Here is an 18774-nt window from a genome sequence, read left to right on the forward strand (position 1 = left end):
GGCTTCAACTTCGACTACAACTTCGGCAACCGACACCGCAACAGCTGGAGACGCTGCAACCCACCGATCGTGCACAGCTTGCAAACGGAGGATGAGTACCCTCAAACACGACAGACATTCAGTTTGTATAACTTGTTGGAAGGTACAATGCAGCTTAACACTGAGATGTGACGAATGCAAATCATGGTCAAAGGAGCAGATGGAAGTTTATGTGAAGCATAGAAAGTCCTTAGCGTCTAAGAGCAAACGTAGGGAACCAGCTGCAGATACTCAAAATTTAGATAAAGAGGCTATAGAGGCTAGTATGACAAATTTATTTGCTAGCTTTATGACTAAATTATCAGGATTTAAAGAACAGAATATAGACAATAGGGAAACAGAAACTAACCGTTCTTTTTCAGCTCCCCTGCCTGTTCCAGAATCAGCCCTAATGGGTGGCGGGGGTCATGGAGAACCACAAACCTTGAAGGTAGGATCTGTCCCAGACACGGAGCAGGCAGTGTTAGTAGTAGATTTCCCCCTTTCTACAGATAACCTAAGTCCAGAGGTGAATCTAGATTTAGGTTTGACACAGATGGATAAGGATAGTGAGGTAGCAAAAAGTGTAGGGGAGAAGTTGAAGGTGCAGCCTTTTTCGGGATCAGGTGTAACTAAGGCTCCGGAAGCTCTGTTGGATCCAACAGCTGTCCTTTTTCTGGCTGCAGTCTCCTTGCAACAAAATGTTGCCAAATTGGTTGAGGAAAATGCAGACACAGTAGTAAGTCTTCCAGGTTCGGGAAAGTAGGAGGATTTCCCTTCCTCTTCTAGAGTTCCTTTTCCTTCGGGGGATAGATTCTCCTTGGCTGGCGATGATCCATTTGATAGTACATTAAATGTAGCAGAACATAATGCTAATTTACTGGGGCTTTATAAAGGGTATAGGTCATTGGTAAGACAGTGTTTCAATTTAGGTTTTTTGAATATCCATGATCATGTAATAAAGAATTTCCCAGAATTCACAAATGATGTATTGCAGGATTATCAGGGAGGACTGGAATCTGTATATTTTCTTTCTCTAAAATCTATGGCCTCGTCTGTAACCTCAGATTTCTCCCTATCCTCTAAGGCTTCCAAACCCTCTTCCACTACTCTTTCTCAACCTTCTCTTTCTTGCCACCTTTCGGGGAACATTCCGGGTGCTTCGGTAGCTCATCCGGCATCTGTGCCACGAGTGGGTTTGTCTTCCATGCCATCTATGGCGAATCCTGTACCATCGCAGGCTTAATATTGTTTCTGCAGCAGTTGGCAGTGCACCTGCCACAGCTCTTAATCCTGCGGTTCCGATAGTTTCCGCAATTCCCCCGGTACCTAACATGTCTGGTGTTTCGTCTTCTCCTTTTCCTTTGGGTTCGGTACCTTGTAATCTTCCCTTCGAAAACCTTTCAAGTTCGGGACCAATGGGAACGTTCTCTACTTGCCCAACATCGTCAACGGGACCTCCAGTAGTAACTCTGAGTGTGGCTTCTTCTTCGTTCCTTCCTCCTTTGGTTCCTCCCTTTTCAAATTTTCCGACAGTTTCTTGTGTCACTCTGGCTAAGGCGGGCCTTGTAGGTTCAGGTGTAATTTCGGGTAATCAGGGACCCTTTCCCTCGTCTTTTCTAAGTACAGGGCCTTCTGTTCTGGATCCCCAGTCTCATGCGACTCTACTACATCTGGGTTTGTGTGGTGCAGGTGTTGCGGTCTCTCCGCTCTCAGGAGTGGGCGTTGTCCGCCCAGGTGTGAACGACCCAGGTGTTCTGTCATCATCTTTAGCGAGTGCGGGTTTTGCACAACCTATTTCGACAACTCCCAGGATTTTTGGGAACGATTCGTTGGGTGTCCGTATTGCACACCCAGGGGTGTTAGGTTCCGGATTATCAGATTCTACATTTGTTAGGGGTCAGTCTGTCTCATTTCAGGTTTTGGCTCAGTCAGACCAGTTCGACAAAGACTGTTCCTGCGAAGAAGGGGATCAGATACCGGAGGTTAGTCTTCCTTCGGCCAGTGAGTCCGAATATAGACGGATGTTGGACTTTATCCACTTGCTGTATCCGCAGTGTAAGTCTCAGGAGGAGCTGATACAGCAGAACCAAGCGATGTTCGAGTTGCTTTATGCAACTAAGCCAGTGGTAACACAGTCACCAAAGAATTTGGTCTGGTTTGGCAGGGTCGAGCAGGCTTTGAGAGAGGCTGACAATAGGTTAGCAGTAGTAGTAGGATCGGGTAAACAGGATTCAGCTTTGCTTCCTATTTGGAAGGGCTTCTACAGGGTCACGGGTAACCCTTCTGTGGGTGTTAGGGTGCCGCTGAACATATCCGTAGAGGCACTCCTATCTCGGGTTCCATCATCGAACCGTCTCGTATCTATCTCGGCCAGGGAAGCCAATATATTAGAAGACACCTTCTGCAGTCAGTTGGAGGCGCTTTCACATACTATGTGGATGTTATCTGGTCTGATGGGATTCCTCAAACAGGACGGTTATTCTCCACATGACCGGACACTTTTCAACAACCCCATCATGTCAGTTTCCATGGGGCTTGCACACCAGGCTAACGTCTCCGCAGGATGTACTACTTTTTAGGGAAGAAGAGGAGGGACTTCTACCTCAATCATCTGCCACCTCATTTTCTGGACATCCACAAGAGGGCATTGCTGAGGGCTCCGTTGGTGCTCAGCAGTTCAGAGACGAAGACGTGTCGGCTATCATCAACTTCGTTTCATCTACATCGGCTATGGAGTCGCAACAGGCAATGATCAGGGTTGCAGCGCAGACTGCTAGATCTCCAAAGGGGGCTAGAATGTCCGCTCCTTTGAAACGCTCTCACTCTTAAGTCGCCGGGAAGTTCTCCTAAAAGAGTACGGTTTGTTGCCAAGCCTTCTAGTTCTGCCCCGGATCCGAAACCTTCCAGTTGTAAGAAGGATTTTCAGAAATAGGAGACATTCCCCTCGCTTGCACCAGTAGGAGGTTGCCTTGGCTATTCTGGGACATCTGGAAGGATTGGGGCATGGAGAGTTGGGTAGTGGAGGTCTTGAGGAGGGGTTACAGAGTCCCTTTTCACTCTCGTCCTCCGCGATCCATCACACCAGTACATCTTCCCAGTTACTCCCCTTTTCCATCAGAGGATTAGCTTTAGCAGCAGAGATCCGAGCCCTTTTAGAGAAGGGAGCCTTAGAGCCCGCTCCTCCTTCTCCAGGGTTCTACAGCTGGATTTTCATGGCCCCCAAAGCAGGAGGATCTTGGAGACCTATCATAGACCTCTCATGTCTCAACAAGTTTGTAACTTCGACGAAGTTTCATATGGAAACTTCCCAGTCGGTGCTGCGGTCGGTTCAGAATGAAGATTGAATGATTTCAGTGGACCTCAAGGATGCTTATCTCCAGATTCCGATTCATCAGGAATCTTGGAAGTTCCTTTGTTTCTCGGGTCCAACTGGAACATTCCAGTTCAAAGTCCTCTGCTTCGGTGTGACCACAGCACCTCAGGTATTCACGAGGGTGATATCTCCTGTCTCGGACATCATGCATCGTCGGGGCTTCCGAATGGTTGGTTCAAGCTTCGTCAGAAAACGAGGCTCTGCGGGCGAGGGATTTTCTATTGAATTTATGCCAGGAGTTAGGCATAAGAATCAATTTAGACAAGAGTTCTCTTTTTCCAACTCAAGTAAAGACATACCTGGGAATGATGATTCAGACGCGTCTTTTGAGGGCTTTCCCGACAGAAGAGCGAATTCTAGCAATTTTAAGCCAACTGGAAACTTTCATGTCAAGCAAAGTGCAACCTGTAAGCTTATGGAAAAGCCTGCTGGACCGGGTGGCCTCCCTATCCCTTCTTGTTCCAGGGTCTCATCTCCAGATGCGTTCTCTGCAGAGGTGTCTTAGGAATTGCTGGGACTTTCGGGAAGAAAACGTGTTAATAGTCTGGGACGATTTTTACCTGAGGGATCTTCAGTGGTGGTCAGAAGAACGTCATCTGACCACCGGCGTAAGGTTGGACTCCTCCCTTCCAGACGTACATCTGTACACAGATGCCTCGGATCAGGGTTGGGGTGCAACCCTGGAGGAATCTCAGGCCCAGGGCTTTTGGAGGGATCTGGATCGGGAGGAGTCCATAATTACAGAGAATTAAGAGCAGTCGAAGAGGTGCTGAATCACTTTGCAGAACAAGTAAACAAGACCGTAGCATTGTTCTGCGACAATGTTACAGCAGTATCTTATCTCAAAAAAGAAAGGGGAACGAGATCAGAGGTGTTGAACGATGTAGCACAGAGAGTTCTCTGTTGGTGCAAAGAACACAGAGTTTTGCTTATTCCCCAGTTCGTGTTGGGAAAGCTCAACGTCTTGGCAGACGCTCTGAGTCGATCTCAGGAAATTCTCGGAGGGGAATGGACATTAGTGCAGGACGAGGTGCAACTGCTGCTCAAGAAATGGCCAGCGATGGTAGATCTTTTCGCCATCAGGATGAACCATCGCCTTCCAGCTTATTTCTCCCCTCTAGCTGACCCCATGTCCTGCGGGACAGACGCAATGGGACAATTTACAGGTCTATGCTTTTCCTCCCTTCGGGATGATACAAGAAGTGTTAGCAAAACTCAGAATCTGCAAAAACACTCAGATGACACTGATCTGCCCGTTCTAGCCCCAGAAACCTTGGTTTCCAGACCTCCTGGACCTGTTAACAGAAGTTCCGGTATTCCTCCCAGAGAGGAGAAATTTACTCAGACAGCCGCACTTCCACTACTTCCACCTGAACCTCCATGTGCTGAAGCTACTGCGTGGAGACTGTCCAGCGAGCGGCCCGTCATGCGGGACTCTCTAAAGCAGTGGCTAGACAACTGTCTCTCTGCCTAAGGAATTCAACCAGGACGTTATAGCAGGCCAAGTGGGCAATGTATCGCGTATGGTGCCGGAAACAAGGACATTGTATTTTGCGCCCAACGGTTGCGAAAGTAGCAGAATTCATACTATTTTTAAGGAGAGACAAGAAACTTTCCTTCTCAACAATTGCTGGGCTAAGGCAATTAACTAAGAAAATCCTTTTTCTAATTGCGTTGGCTATGGCCAAGAGGGTCGGAGAAATTCGGGCAATATCCAGGACAGTCTCCTTCCCGGGAAACGGTATTTTTCCTTCGTATTTACCAGAATTCGTGGCAAAGTCAGAATCGGAAATGAATCCGTTACCTAGAGCATTCAAAGTCACATCCTTAGAAGGCTTTGTAGGTGGCGACGCTGCCGAAATGTTATTATGCCCAGTTAGGGCTTTAAAAGTCTATCTGTCTCGGGCCGAGAAACTTTTGCCTCACCCGAGAATGTTATTCGTCTCTCCTAAATGCCCTTCACGTTCGATCTCTAAGAACGCAATCAGTTTCTTTCTTCAGGACGTTATTGAACAAGCATCAGAGGACTCTTCTTCTTTTTTGGAACCTTCAACTTTGTCTGCCCGTCCAAGGGCACATAGCATCAGAGGAATGGCGACATCGTCGGCCTTAAGAATTATACGGTGTCAGCAATCTTAGAAGTGGCCACTGGGAAATCAGTGTCGGACTTTACGACCTTTTACCTCAGAGACATCCAATTTTCGTCAGAGAAGGGTTACTCGCTGGGTCCTTTTGTGGCAGCCAACACGATATTTTAGGTAAGATAAGGTCGGGGGGGCGAAGTTAGGTATTCAAGATAGGCTAGGAATCGGGAATTCTTAATTGATCTGGAGCTATAAGGGAAGCATTAGGTAGGACACTAGCACGATGTAAATAGACTGAGCCAGATTGATAGTATTTTCTCCAAACCCCCCCCCCCTTCTTCTGTACAGGTGTCAGCTGCATCATACTGCAAAGACCGAAGAGAATGCACATTCAACTTTTCCTCCATACATGCGAGGCTACAATAGCCATATGGGAGGTTCGTTGTACCCCTCCATACATGAAAGTGCTTTGATTAGCCACATGGGAGGTTCATAATCCCCTCCATACATGAGAGTGCTTTGATTAGCCACATGGGAGGTCGTCGTTCTCTGCTACACATGAGAAGCTTTGATTAGCCACATGGTAGGTTAGTTTTGCTACCCTCCATCCATGAGGAGGTTTGAATACCACATCAGAGGTAGCTCGACTCAGACAGTACCGAGACTCGAGACTGACGTCGAGGGTACTCTCTCTCTTCAGACATCCTCTCTTGCCAAGTGGATAACCAGGTGAGGATATTTGCATATAGGCAAAGTAGGTGAATAATGAGTTCCTGCCGTCCTGTTTGGCAGGTCGGGCTGAAATTAGATTGATCCCACCTCTATAAAATTTTGTTAATCGGGCTAATTCAGGTGTCCAGGGAGTGTATTGCAATATGAAGTTTTCATAATAAAACTAATATTGTAATACTTATCTGAACACCTGAATGATTCCCACCCTCCTCCCCACTTCAATTTGATTAGTGAATTAAGCAATTGGGGAACCCGGCCTCGCGCGGCTGGGATTTGCAGCAGCGTTGCCAACGGTACTTCAGGGAACTCATCTTGACAAGATTTCCTGTAAGCGTTGATAGCACTGACAGTTAATTACCCAATTACAGTAGTGGGTAAAAAGTTACGTTGATAGTTTGGGCTGGTGGGTAACCAGGGCTAATTCAGGTGTTCAGGTAAGTATTACAATATTAGTTTTATTATGAAAACTTCATTTTCGGAGAAGTAAGAATTTTTCCAGAACTGATAAAGATGGCAAGAAAAATTTGTAAAAGAGATTTGGAATTCCATGACAGCAATATCTTGGGTGCCATGGCTTATTTAAGACATGGAAATTCGTTTGGTATTGGAAGTTGCTCATAATTTTAGCAAGTGGGATTATTAGGGAGGTTTTGTAGAGCATGTATTTTATTTTTCACTCAAATTTATTAATAATTTTTTCTTTACAGAATTGCATGGCTCCTTTGATTAAAGAAGACCATTTCAATGCTGTTAACCAAGATGAGCTTAGAACAAATGCAGAGACAAGTGGTCAGAGATTTTTGGACATAGCAAGACAACTAGAAGCGTTTTTTCTTCAGAAACGTTACTTGTTATCAATTCAAAAACCTGAACTAATTTTAATGGAGGTATGGCTTTAGTTTTTTCACTTGAATTTTCTCATATATACTGGAATGTTTTATATAAGTAACTTACCAAGTAATAACATAGCTATGAGGTATCTACATACGGCAGTCTAAAAATTCAAAATTCATGGTAGCGCTAGCATTTGCTTTGTTGTAGGTACGTGCCCCGCCCACTATTGGGGACTGGGAGGAACAACTTAGGAGAGAGCTCCAATTCGTTTTTTGCCGGCCCCCAATAAACATTGGTGGTTTTTCCTGCAGTCTTCTTCATCGTTTTTGGATGTTTTTCGAGTTTCTTGGTGAAGTACTCTTTATTCATTGTAGCCATCAAGCCTTAGCTATTGTGTTAGCTTTTGTTAATGTCAGTTATAGCTGGTTTTCAACATGTCTGATTCTAGCTCTTCAAGCATTAGGTTTTTCTCTGGGGTTGTAGAACTAGACTTACTAAGTCTTGTTATGATTCCTACAGAAAGCACGTTAATTGTAGGGGGCAAGATGGTAGTAAGGGCAACACGTGCATTGAATGTCACAATTGGGATGATAAAAAATGGAAGGTTTTGCAGTCCCATTTGGACAAATTAGAAAGGATAGGGAAAGGAAGGTGGCTGCTAGAGTCGAGAATAGGGCTAGCGTAGAACCTGTTCTTGTGACAAACTGTAGAGGATAGTACTACAGGTATTTCCTCTCCTCAAATCCCTGTTTCATCCTCTATCCTTATCCCTCCTACCTCTATTCCACATACTCCTGTTCCAGGTTCCAATGCTTCCAATCTTGACACCATTGCCAGTCTTGAATCTAGGTTCGACCAGAAGTTTGAGTTTTTGGCCAACACAGTGATGGAGCTGGGATCCTCCTTTAAGGCCTTTATTGAAAAGTGCAATGTGAAAAGTGTTAGTGCAGTGCAGAGTGAGTGTATTGAGGAGGTGGCTGCCCATCCCACTGGTGCTCCTAGACGAAGGTCCCTGTCCCGCTTCCCCGCACCAAGGAGAAGGCATACCAGAGGCCCAAGGGAGGCTGGTGGGGTTTTCCCATGGGTAGTTGCCCCCTCCGTCGAGCTTGTTGCACATTCCCAGGCTGCAACAGAGCGCCACTGGAAAGGCATCTCTATCAGTGCGCATCATTTGTCATCTAGTTCAGAGGATTCCAGTCCTGGCAAGAAGTGTCAAGGGCACTACCTCGTCTCTTTGCGCCCTCTCAAGAGGCATACTGCCGGTGCGGACAGCTCACCTCTGCCTATCAAGAGATCTAAGGAGTCCAGTCTTAACCCCCAGCCCTCTTGCAGTTTCACTGTTCCGCCTTCTACTTCTTCAGCCCGTCCCCTGCAGTCTGCTTGGGACGGTCAGGAGTCAATTTCGTATTTTGACTGCCCCTTTCTGGCTCCCAAGCCCAGGAAGATTTGCTCAAGAACCCGTCTTCGACAAAGCTCCGTCTTGCTCCCGAGCTCCCTTCTTCTCCCAGATGTTCAATGCTTGCTCCCATGCACCAGACTTAGCTTCCTACCGCTTGGCACCAGCTCCTGGACATCAGGCTCCATTGCGCACTGGCTCGGTGCCAGCCTCTCCGCCACTAAGTCACACTCATCAGCTTAGGAAGACACTTTGCTTGCCCCTATTCAGCATCAGGCGAATGATCTTATGAGTTTTTTTTAAGAAAACTCCAATTGTCTGTAGGTCTAAGGATACGTCGTTATCACCTGTTTCTTTGGATGAGGAGAATGCAGGGCAAGACTCCACTCCTTCGGCACACTCCACCTTGCTGAAATACTTCCTCGATAACTTTCCGGACTTTTTCTCTCCTGCTGCCCCAGTTTCTCCTGCTTCAGCTTTCCTCATGAGGAAACTCCCGGCGGACCACACCCTCCCAAAGTTGGTTCTTTCCTTTTCTGCAAAGGAGTTGCTCCGAGAAGTGGAAGTCTGGTTGCCCTCTAGGAGGAAACAGTTGTTGGTAGACTTTCCGAGGCTCCTTCCCACTCAAACAACCCCACTTCAGGAGGTACCACCAAGGGTTGTCCGCTTTTGCCCTGACAGGCTTCAGACTGTCTGGAAGCTTGTCAGAGCAAAAGGGTTTTCAAGAGGAGCTGCACAGGTTATTGCAAGATGCAGACGTCAATCTTCAAGCTGTGTCTACGAGGCTAAGAGGACAGTTTTCCAAAGATGGTGTCTCAGATATAACGTCTCTTCTTTTGTGACATTTCCTCCTTTATCTGAGGACCTCTAGGTGTTTGTCGTCCTCCACCATTAAGGGGTATTGAGCCATGCTTAGCTCTGTGTTTAAGCATAGAGGTCTGGATCTGTTGTCAAAAATGGATCTTGACGACCTCATCAAGTCATTTGACACTTCCAAGCAGAAGAAGGTCGATCTGGTCTCTTGGAACTTAGATGTTGTGTTGAAGTGGCTAACAGGCCCGTCTTTTGAATCCCTCCTTTCCTCTTCTCTAAGGGACTTCACTCAGAAGACCCTCTTCCTTGTAGCTCTGGCTATTGCCAAACGTTTCAGCGAGATCCAGGCCATCAATAAGAGGGTAGGATTTTCCTAAGGAGAGACAGTTTGCTCCTTTACCCTAGGTTTCTTAGCCAAGCCCTGGCCCCGTTCCTTCAACATTAGGAATTTAATGGAAATCCTTGGGCCTGAGGAAGAAGAAAGGGTTCATTGCCCGGTTAGATCCCTGAGGTATTACCTGAGCAGGACCGAGAAGGTCAGAGTGCCATCCAGCAACCTTTGGTGTTCTGTTAAGAAGTCCTCTTACTAAGAATGCATTGTCGTATGTTGGTACTGCACCCAGGGCAGGGGCACTTGTATATGCTTTGACAGCGATCAGACCTATCCTCTGCTGCAAGGCTCCCACTAAACTAGAGGCGACCCATGGCTCAACTGCCACACCACTACAGGTCAAGATGAGCCCCAACCAGAGGCAGTATTCACCTGCAGTAGCTCTCTTAACAGGTGGGGAATGACAAGCATTGTTTCAATGCTAGCAATTTTTTCTGTTTCAGAGCCATTGCCATGCCTTAATGTTTCGGAGTAGAATATGTCCACGTATCCCACCCCCTTTCAATGTGGGATTCAGCTATGTAACTACTTAGTAAGTTACTTATGTGAAAATGATATTTTCATAATAAAATTAAGTTTCATATATACTTACCAAGTAATTACAGAATCAGAGCCTGCCCTCTTCCCCTCTGATGGACATAAGGGCACAAACGCAATGAGGTTATCTGCTAAGGTGTTCCCAGTACTCCCAATAGTGGGTGGGGCTAGTCATCCAAACAAAACAATTGAAGCACTACCATGATTTTTAAAAAAAAGGCTGTCACACGAGTTAGAAACTATAGCTATATAATTACTTAGTAAGTATATATGAAACTTAATTTTTTTAGGAAAATATAATTTTTCAATATAGTATTTCTTTCAGGTTAGAGTAGTTAGTACAGTACTCTTGTCCAAAAGAAAATGTCACGTACCCCTCAGGTCAGTGATGATTGCAGTATGTTTGCGCAAGCTTTAAATGGGATATCTTCTACTATCCCATTTGATATTCTCCTTGCCACCTATGTGGATGACCTTTCCACATCATTTCCAGGGACAAGAATGGCTGTGTTTGAAAGAAAACTATGTTGCATAGATTACATTACAAACTAGGCAGATATGAATGGTTTCAAATCTCCAACAAGACTGTTGTAATTCATTTATGCTGCATCCATGGGTGAAATCTAGTCCAGATATTTACATCAAAGATCAGATTAGTAAATCCCATGTGTAGCAGAAACAATTTTGGTGTTGATATATTGCCACAGACTAACATGTGGCTCACTTTGAAATGTCAGAAGTGAAATGTCTTGACTACTGAATATTTTAAAGATGATGGCACATACAGCCTGCGGTACTGACATCAGACACTTCTGAGGATATATAGAATTCTTGTGCTTTTATCTTCTGGGTGAAAAATACACTCTATCAGCAACTCCACAATCCTAGACTCAGTACATTATACTGGCATTGGGCTAACCACAGGAGCTTTAAGGACGAGATCGTAGTCTTTGAGTTGGAGCAGAAGAGCTGCCTTTTGGAGTTACATTGCCAGTCATCAAATGTTCACAGCTGGTACACACTAAAGATGCTTCCAAATTATCTTGTATATCAGGCTGCTAATAAAGAAAACTGCTTTGGACATTTCAAAGTTCACCCTGAATGTCTTTGCCATATTGCTGTAGGGTTAAAAAATCATTTAAGAGTTTTCATCTATCTAGGAATGGCATTGTTCCCGAAAATGAACTGTACTAACAACTTCAAATGTTTTATTTTACAGACACACTACTTCAGTGAAAATAACAAGAATATGTTGAAATAGGAGGTTCATACAAGTAGTATGAAAGATACTAAAGAGTATGGAGAAAATTATTTTACCTTTAGAGATTATTCTAAAATTCTAGTAATGGTGTTAGGATTTGGATATTATGGGATAGGGAGTTCCATTGCAAAGATGCACTTCCTCTAGGAGCGTCACTTTTTATTGCTGAATTATATTGACTTTTAGCAACTATTGAGAAATATTCGTGCTATTTGGAAGTTGTACAGGCAGTGGAAATCTTCAACTGTTAATCCCTAACTTTTAGAAATTTGAATGGTTGTACATTAGAAAATGTAAAGAAATAGAAGTTACTTTTGGTTGGGTCCCAGCACATGTGGATGAGCTTGGGAATGAGTGTGCTCAAGAGCCGTAAACCAGTGTCTCCCCATTTCTAAACAAGGACTGTCCTGGACTCCTATTCATAATTCTGCCTAGGCCTATAGAGAAGAGTCAGATGTCACTTCCTGCCTCAACATGTTTTCTGTTTTAGTTGAGGTGAAGAAATGCAAGTGCATTTCTTCTTCCCCCTTTTCTTCCTTGAGCTCTTCCTTCTCGACCTCATCAGAGGCTCAAAAGCCCTGTGACAAGAACTATAGTTGAACTTTCAATGAGTGCCTTCCTCCTTCAGGGGTTTGCAACGGCATTCGCTCACCTGCAGGTGGAATGTCTGTTGTAGGTAGGGTTGTTCGCAGTGGTGCTACTATCACTTGTGTAGGTGACAAGGTCCCACCCACTTTTGGGACTGATAGGCACAACTCAGCAATGAGCTTCAATTCGTTTTCTGCTGGCTTTCGACTAACATTGGGGGTTTTGTGCAGTCCCTTTGTAATTTTTGGATATTTGTCCAGTTTTTTGTTCATGAGACTTACCTGTCAGATATATATATAGCTGTATTCTCCGAAGTCCGACAGAATTTCAAAAACTCGCGGCACACGCAGTGGGGCCAGGTGGTTAGTACCCATTCCCGCCGCTGGGAGGCGGGTATCAGGAACCATTCCCGTTTTCTATTCAGATTTTCTCTGTCGCCGGTACTGTCAACATCTGTTTTCAGTACCTCCGTCTTTGGATTTCGTAAACTCGTTATTTTCCACTTAAGGGGCGTTTGATAAAATCGTTTTTCGCTAATAACTCCCGTGTTTTTAATGAATCAGTTTCAAATATTGTGCCTGGGTTTATTTTTGTATAGGGCAAAGGACTGTAACCATAATTTTCGTCTTCCGCCCCCATTACCTGGTAACCCCACCCCCAAAAATTTTTCAAATGCATCTCCTCCATAACTTCTGCAAACTCAGAGCTCAAATTTACGTGGTAGACAGATATTATATATTAGAACAAAGTAAGAGAGCGTTTTTTTCAATTTTTTTTTCTTTCTTTTTTTATGAATATTTTTCGTTTTTTGAAAAAACTTCGATTGATTTTTTGGAAAAAAATTCCCAAAAAATTTTTGAGGGACAAAATGAAAAAAAAACTCTCTCTTTGTTTGTAGACAATTTATTTAGCTTTCATTTGCTTTTTGTTTCATTGAGATCGGTGCATTCGTTATGGAGGAGATGCAGTTTGAATTTCGATAACTTTAGTTTTGAGATATCGGCCTTCAAAGTTTTATAACGATATGAGGAGCGTTTGATAAAATCGTTTTTCGCTAATAACTCCCGTGTTTTTAATGAATCAGTTTCAAATTTTGAGCCTGGGTTTATTTTTGTATAGGGCAAAGGACTGTAACCATAATTTTCGTCTTCCGCCCCCATTAGCTGGTAACCCCACCCCCAAAAAATTTTTCAAAATGCATCTCCTCCATAACTTCTGCAAACTAAGAGCTCAAATTTACATGGTAGACAGATATTATATATTAGAACAAAGTAAGGGGCGTTTTTTCAATTTTTTTTTTTTTATGAATATTTTTCGTTTTTGAAAAAACTTGATTGGTTTTGGAAAAAATTCCCCAAAAATTTTCGAGGGACAAAATGAAAAAAACTCTCAATTTGTTTGTAGACAATTTATTTAGCTTTCGTTTGCTTTTTGTTTCATTGAGATCGGTGCATTCGTTATGGAGGAGATGCAGTTTGAATGTCGATAACTTTAGTTTTGAGATATACGATATTTTTGCTTCTCTGTGTATTTATTTGCTTGCTGTTACACAGTTTGATGTTTTTATGACATATTTGAAAAGCCAAAATATATAACAATAGACTTGCAAAGTAATATAACTTCTCGCTAAATGAAGCTAGATGAAGCGAGTGTCAAAACACGGCTCAGGTTGGGCAGCGATGTCTTACTTAGTCAAGCTCTGAGCTGCTACTGACTGACTGTCTGGCGTCACTGCCTGCCCTGCGGATTCCTGGCTTTTCGCTGATGCGTACTAGGTCCACAGGGTTGCCATATAACGTATTTAGATATTATTATTTCATAGCTAAAAGGAAATTACTACCGATATACTGACATTATCATTACATTATACGAAAAATGTAATTTTGTCTATGATAGGGTTACTGTTTTTGTTTATAACTCCTAAACTATGGCGAATTTTTAATAAAACTTTCTGAGGAGATAGTCAGGATATGTATGATGCCATATATAAAATATCTGAGAAAATTTTGATTTTTGGATTTTTTCGTCAAACGCTCCCCTTAAGTATTCAATTTGACTTTTGGTTTTTAACACGGCTGCAACGTGATTGGATTGTGGATTGGCATACGCTTTTGTGGACTGTTTTTGATTTGCTTTTGATTGCTCTTTGGATGATGTCTGGATCTAGTTCTGCTAGCTTCAGAGTGTGTTGTGTGAATGAGTGTAAGGTGAGGCTACCAAAGGCTTCGGTAGATCCTCACACTGTATGCATGAGGTGTAGGGGACAGTTTTGCTTGATAATTGATCGCTGCAAGGAGTATGAGACTTTGCCGGATGCAAGCTGGAAGGTGTATGATGCCTATGTACGCAAGTATGGAGCGTGATAGGATCAGGAGGTCTTCCTCCAGGAGTGCCAGTAAGAGTCAGGGTATTAATTCCTCTCCTGATAACCCTGTTGTAGACGTAGTATCACCTAACCCTGTGGTTTTGCCTTCGGGCGCTGAGGTTATGTCTGCAGAGGGTATGGCCCTGACGGAGATTATGAACACCATCCGTGCTCTGGAATCGAAAGTGATTCCTCTTCAAAGTGCAGTTAAGTGTAATGATCCCCCTAGTGTAGTGGAGGGGGCGTCAGATCGGCCGTATAATGCCTCTAGGCCTGGACCTCTGTCGGACTCTCAGGACTCAGGGAGTGGGCAAGTCGAAAGCCGCAAGAGGGTTACGCGGACCCCCCACCGATCTGGCGTCCCTTCGGTAGGACCTGTTGACGCTTCCCAGGCTGCCAAGGATCGTGCGCGTGCACGTATCCTTAAGGACTGCTTTTCGTCCTCTGAGGCGTCCTCCCCACGCAAGGGGTGGAACTCTCGGAAGGACTCTCGCAGATCGGCCCCATAACGCTTCTAGGCCTGGACCTCTGTCGGACTCCCAGGACTCAGGGAGAGGGCAAGTCGAAAGCCGCAAGAGGGTTACGGGGGCTTCCCACCGATCTGGCGTCCCTTCGGCAGGACCCGTTGTCGCTTCCCAGGCCGCCAAGGATTGTGCGCGTGCACGTATCCTGAAGGACTGCTTCTCGTCCTCCGAGGCGTCCTCCCCGTGCAAGGGGTGGAACTCTCGGAAGGACTTTCACCTGTTTAGAGAAGCTTCAGAGAAGAGGACGCTTCACGTCCTCTTTCTCAAGGCGTTTTTTCGTCTTCTTCTGAGTGTTTCGACGCTTTCCTGCCACAGAAGAGGACCAGGACGTCTTCAGAGGAGGAAGCTCCCGGTCGTGCTCACCGCTCGTTGGATTGCCATCGTGACGCTTGGCTGCAGCGTGACGCTCCGCAAGCAGCTATCCTGGACGCTTCTGTAGCTGCTCGTCAGGACGCTCCTCTCGCTGCCGTGCAGGACGCTCGGCTGGACGCTCGTTTGGACGCTCAGCTGGTCGCTCGACAGGACGCTCTTCAGGACGCCTCTTTGGTTGCTCGATGTGACACTTCAGAACAATCAAAGACTGCGGGGAAGCGAAGATCCCATCTGCATGTTGGACCACAAGGCCTTCGTTCTCCCAAGGTCTTGGGAGACTCTCTGGTTTCTCCCATTAAGAGGGGGAAGTCTCTTGTGAGTTGGAGCCTGCAGACCTTGAGCAGCTTCCTACTTCCTCGTCTACGGACTACCAGGTGTTAGCCGGTCTTCTCAAGGACTTGTTTGGCGACAAGTTCAAACCCTCAGCTCCTCTCTCTCCTCCTCCGCAGTTAGCTTCGTCCAAGACGAGGAGAGCGCCGGGGTTTGTTAAGATGTCTTCGTCTCTGGCGACGAAGAAGGCCTTCAAGAAGGTTAACACCTGGATGGAGGAAAAGATGACCCAAGGCAAGACTTCTTTTGCCCTGCCTCCATCCAAGCTGAGCGGCAAGGCAGGTATGTGGTACGGGACCGGAGAGGACGTCGGCTCAAGAGTTCCTTCGTCGTCCCAAGGACTTCGCTAGCTTGGTCAACGCGCCTAGAAGGTCCCTCTTGTCCGCAGCCAAAGTGTCGTGGACTATGCCGGAGACAGATCACCAATTGAAGGGACTGTTTCAAACCATGGAGGTCTTCAATTTCCTGGACTAGTGTTTGGGGGCTCTAGATGTCAAGATTAGAAGTCCCGACTTGATCAGCTTGGGGGAGCTGTCCAGCGTGTTGAACTGCTTGGACTAGGCCATCAGGGATGGCTCGGAGGAACTGGCTTCCCACTTTTGTACGGGTCTCTTGAACCGCGTTCGATTCTCCGACCGGCCAATGAAGAATTAGAGGAATTTAGCTGCCAGCTTGAAGGAGTAGGCCTCTCAAGACCTCTTGGCCCACTCGTCAAGACACCCGGCAGTCCCTTTGACGTCGTCGTCGGGTCAGACCTCTAGGAAGCCAAAGCCCTTTCGTGGAGGAGCTTCTTCCTCGAGATCGTCTCACCGAGGAAGAGGTCTTTCCAGAGGCGGAGCCCCGCCTAAACCTAGGGGCAAGAAGTGACTTACAGCGCCTCCAGACACCTGTAGGAGCCAGGCTTCTTTCGTTTGCGGGATCCTGGAGAAAGTTATCGAGAGAGGATACAAGATCCCCTTTCTCGACACGCCACCTCTGTGCACGTCGCCCAGGCATCTTTCGCCCTCCTACCATCAAAAGAAGCAACAGATTCTTTTCTAGCTTTTACTGCAAATGCTCGAGAAAAGAGCTGTGGAGCAAGTCCTGGAGCTGGACTCCCCAGGATTCTATGGAGACCAGTCCTAGATGTCAGCAGACTGAACCGCTTCGTGGCGAAGGAGAAGTTCACAATGGAGATGTCCTAGTCTGTTCTAGGAGCATCAAGACCAGGAGATTGGATGGTCTCTCTGGACCTTCTGGACGCCTTCTTTCACGTCCCCATACATCCCCAGTCGAGGAAGTACCTGAGGTTTGTACTTGGGGGACGGGTGTTCCAATTCAGAGCTCTTTGCTTCGGGCTAAGCACAGCCCCTATGATCTTCACGATCATCATGAAGAATGTGGTGAGATGGCTTCCCTTAGCAGGCATACGAATCTCGCTTTACCTAGACAATTGGCTCATTCGAGCCTCTTCGCAGTCAAAGTGTCTGGAGGACCTGAAATCGACTTTGGAGTTGACGAAGTCCCTAGGACTTTTAGTAAACGTAGAAAAGTTCCATCTGATCCCGACGCAGTCCATCGTGTTTCTGGGGATTCAGATGGATTCAGTGGCTTTTCAAGCTTTTCCGTCCCAGGAACGGCAGCAATGCTTAGGAAAAGTCTCATCCTTCCTGGGGAAGGAAACATGCCCGGTGAGGGAATGGATGAGTTTGTTGGGGACCATTTCCTCGCTGGAGAAGTTTGTTTCCCTGGGAAGACTGCATCTCAGACCGCTCCAGTTTTTTCCTGGCGGAAAACTGGATAGACAAGGAGGATCTAGAGGAGTCCCTGAGGATCTCTCCCGTCGTCAAGGATCACCTTAGGTGGTGGCTCGACCCCTCGAAGTTGGCAGAAGGGCTTTCTCTACACCTTCAGAGCCCCAACATAGTGTTGTTTTCCGACGCGTCCAGGGAGGGATGGGGAGCAACACTAGGGGGGGAGGAAGTGTCAGGCACCTGGAGAGGGGAACAGGTGTCCTGACACATCATTCTCAAAAAGTTAAGGGCGATTCTGCTGGCCCTGCAATTCTTCGAGAGCCAAGTTTCAGGCGGAATGATACAGGTAAACTCGGACAACACCACAGCCCTGGCATACCTCAAGAAACAGGGAGGAACTCGCTCCCGGTCCCTGTTTTTACTAGCGAAGGAATCCTGCTTTGGGCCCATGCTCGGGGTATCACGATCCTTACGAGGTTTGTGTCAGGAGTGGAGAATGTCCGCGCGGACCTTCTCAGTCGGCAGCGTCAACTTCTGCCGACCGAGTGGACCCTTCACGAGGAGGTGTGTCAGGAGCTGTGGAGGTTATGGGGACGTCCCTTGGTGGATCTCTTCACGACGTCCAGGACAAGGAGGCTTCCTCTATACTGCTCTCCTGTTCTAGATCCAGGAGCAGTAGCAGTAGATGCCCTCCTCTGGGATTGGAAGGGAATGGATCTTTACGCCTTTCCTCCCTTCAAGATTCTGGGGGAGGTCATCAGGAAGTTCGCAGCGTCGGAAGGGACGAGAATGACGTTGATCGCCCCCTTTTGGCCAGCGGCAGAGTGGTTCACAGAGATCATGGCCTTTCTGGTGGACTTCCCAAGAACGCTTCCCCTGAGAACCGATCTGCTGAGGCAGCCCCACTTCGAAAGGTACCACAAAAACCTCCCCGCTCTGAGTCTGACTGCATTCAGACTATCACGAAGTTGGCGAGAGCGAGGGGTTTTTCAAGAGCAGTGGCAAGGGCTATCGCCTGCGCCAGGAGACCCTCCTCCAATGTGGTATACCAATCTAAGTGGGCCTATTTCAGGAAATGGTGCAGAAGCAAGGATATTTCCTCAACCACGATCTCTGTGCCGCAGATAGCAGACTTCCTGCTTCAAATAGGGAGAAGGAAAAGCTGGCAGTCTCGACATTTAAAGGATACTGAAATGTGATCTCGGCAGTCTTCAGACATAGAGGTCTAGACTTAGCCGACAACAAGGATCTTCACGATCTCTTGAGGTCCTTTGAGACTGCTAAGGTACCTCAGCCGAGGACGCCTTCCTGGAACCTGGATGTCGTCCTGAAATTTTTGAAGTCGGATACATTCGAGCCTCTTCATTCGGCATCGCTCAAGAATGTGACAAGGAAGGCTATTTTCCTAACTGGTCTGGCT

At 46.3% G+C, this 18774-nt stretch overlaps 1 protein-coding gene across 3 annotated transcripts in view; it reads left to right on the forward strand.

Moving 5' to 3' along the window:
- Positions 1–18774, forward strand: part of LOC136852563 (keratin, type I cytoskeletal 9-like) — a 94763-nt gene that overhangs the window by 15624 nt on the left and 60365 nt on the right. For all 3 annotated transcript variants that reach the window (XR_010857182.1, XM_067127335.1, XM_067127334.1), the window contains exon 2: positions 6918–7097. Coding sequence is in view for 2 of the 3 variants with exons in the window: in XM_067127335.1 (XP_066983436.1) it covers positions 6918–7097 (180 nt within the window). In the remaining variant the exon portion in view is untranslated. The remainder of the gene's footprint in view (positions 1–6917; positions 7098–18774) is intronic.

This window comes from Macrobrachium rosenbergii, chromosome 25 (genome assembly GCF_040412425.1).
Source record: "Macrobrachium rosenbergii isolate ZJJX-2024 chromosome 25, ASM4041242v1, whole genome shotgun sequence".
NCBI lineage: Eukaryota > Metazoa > Arthropoda > Malacostraca > Decapoda > Palaemonidae > Macrobrachium > Macrobrachium rosenbergii.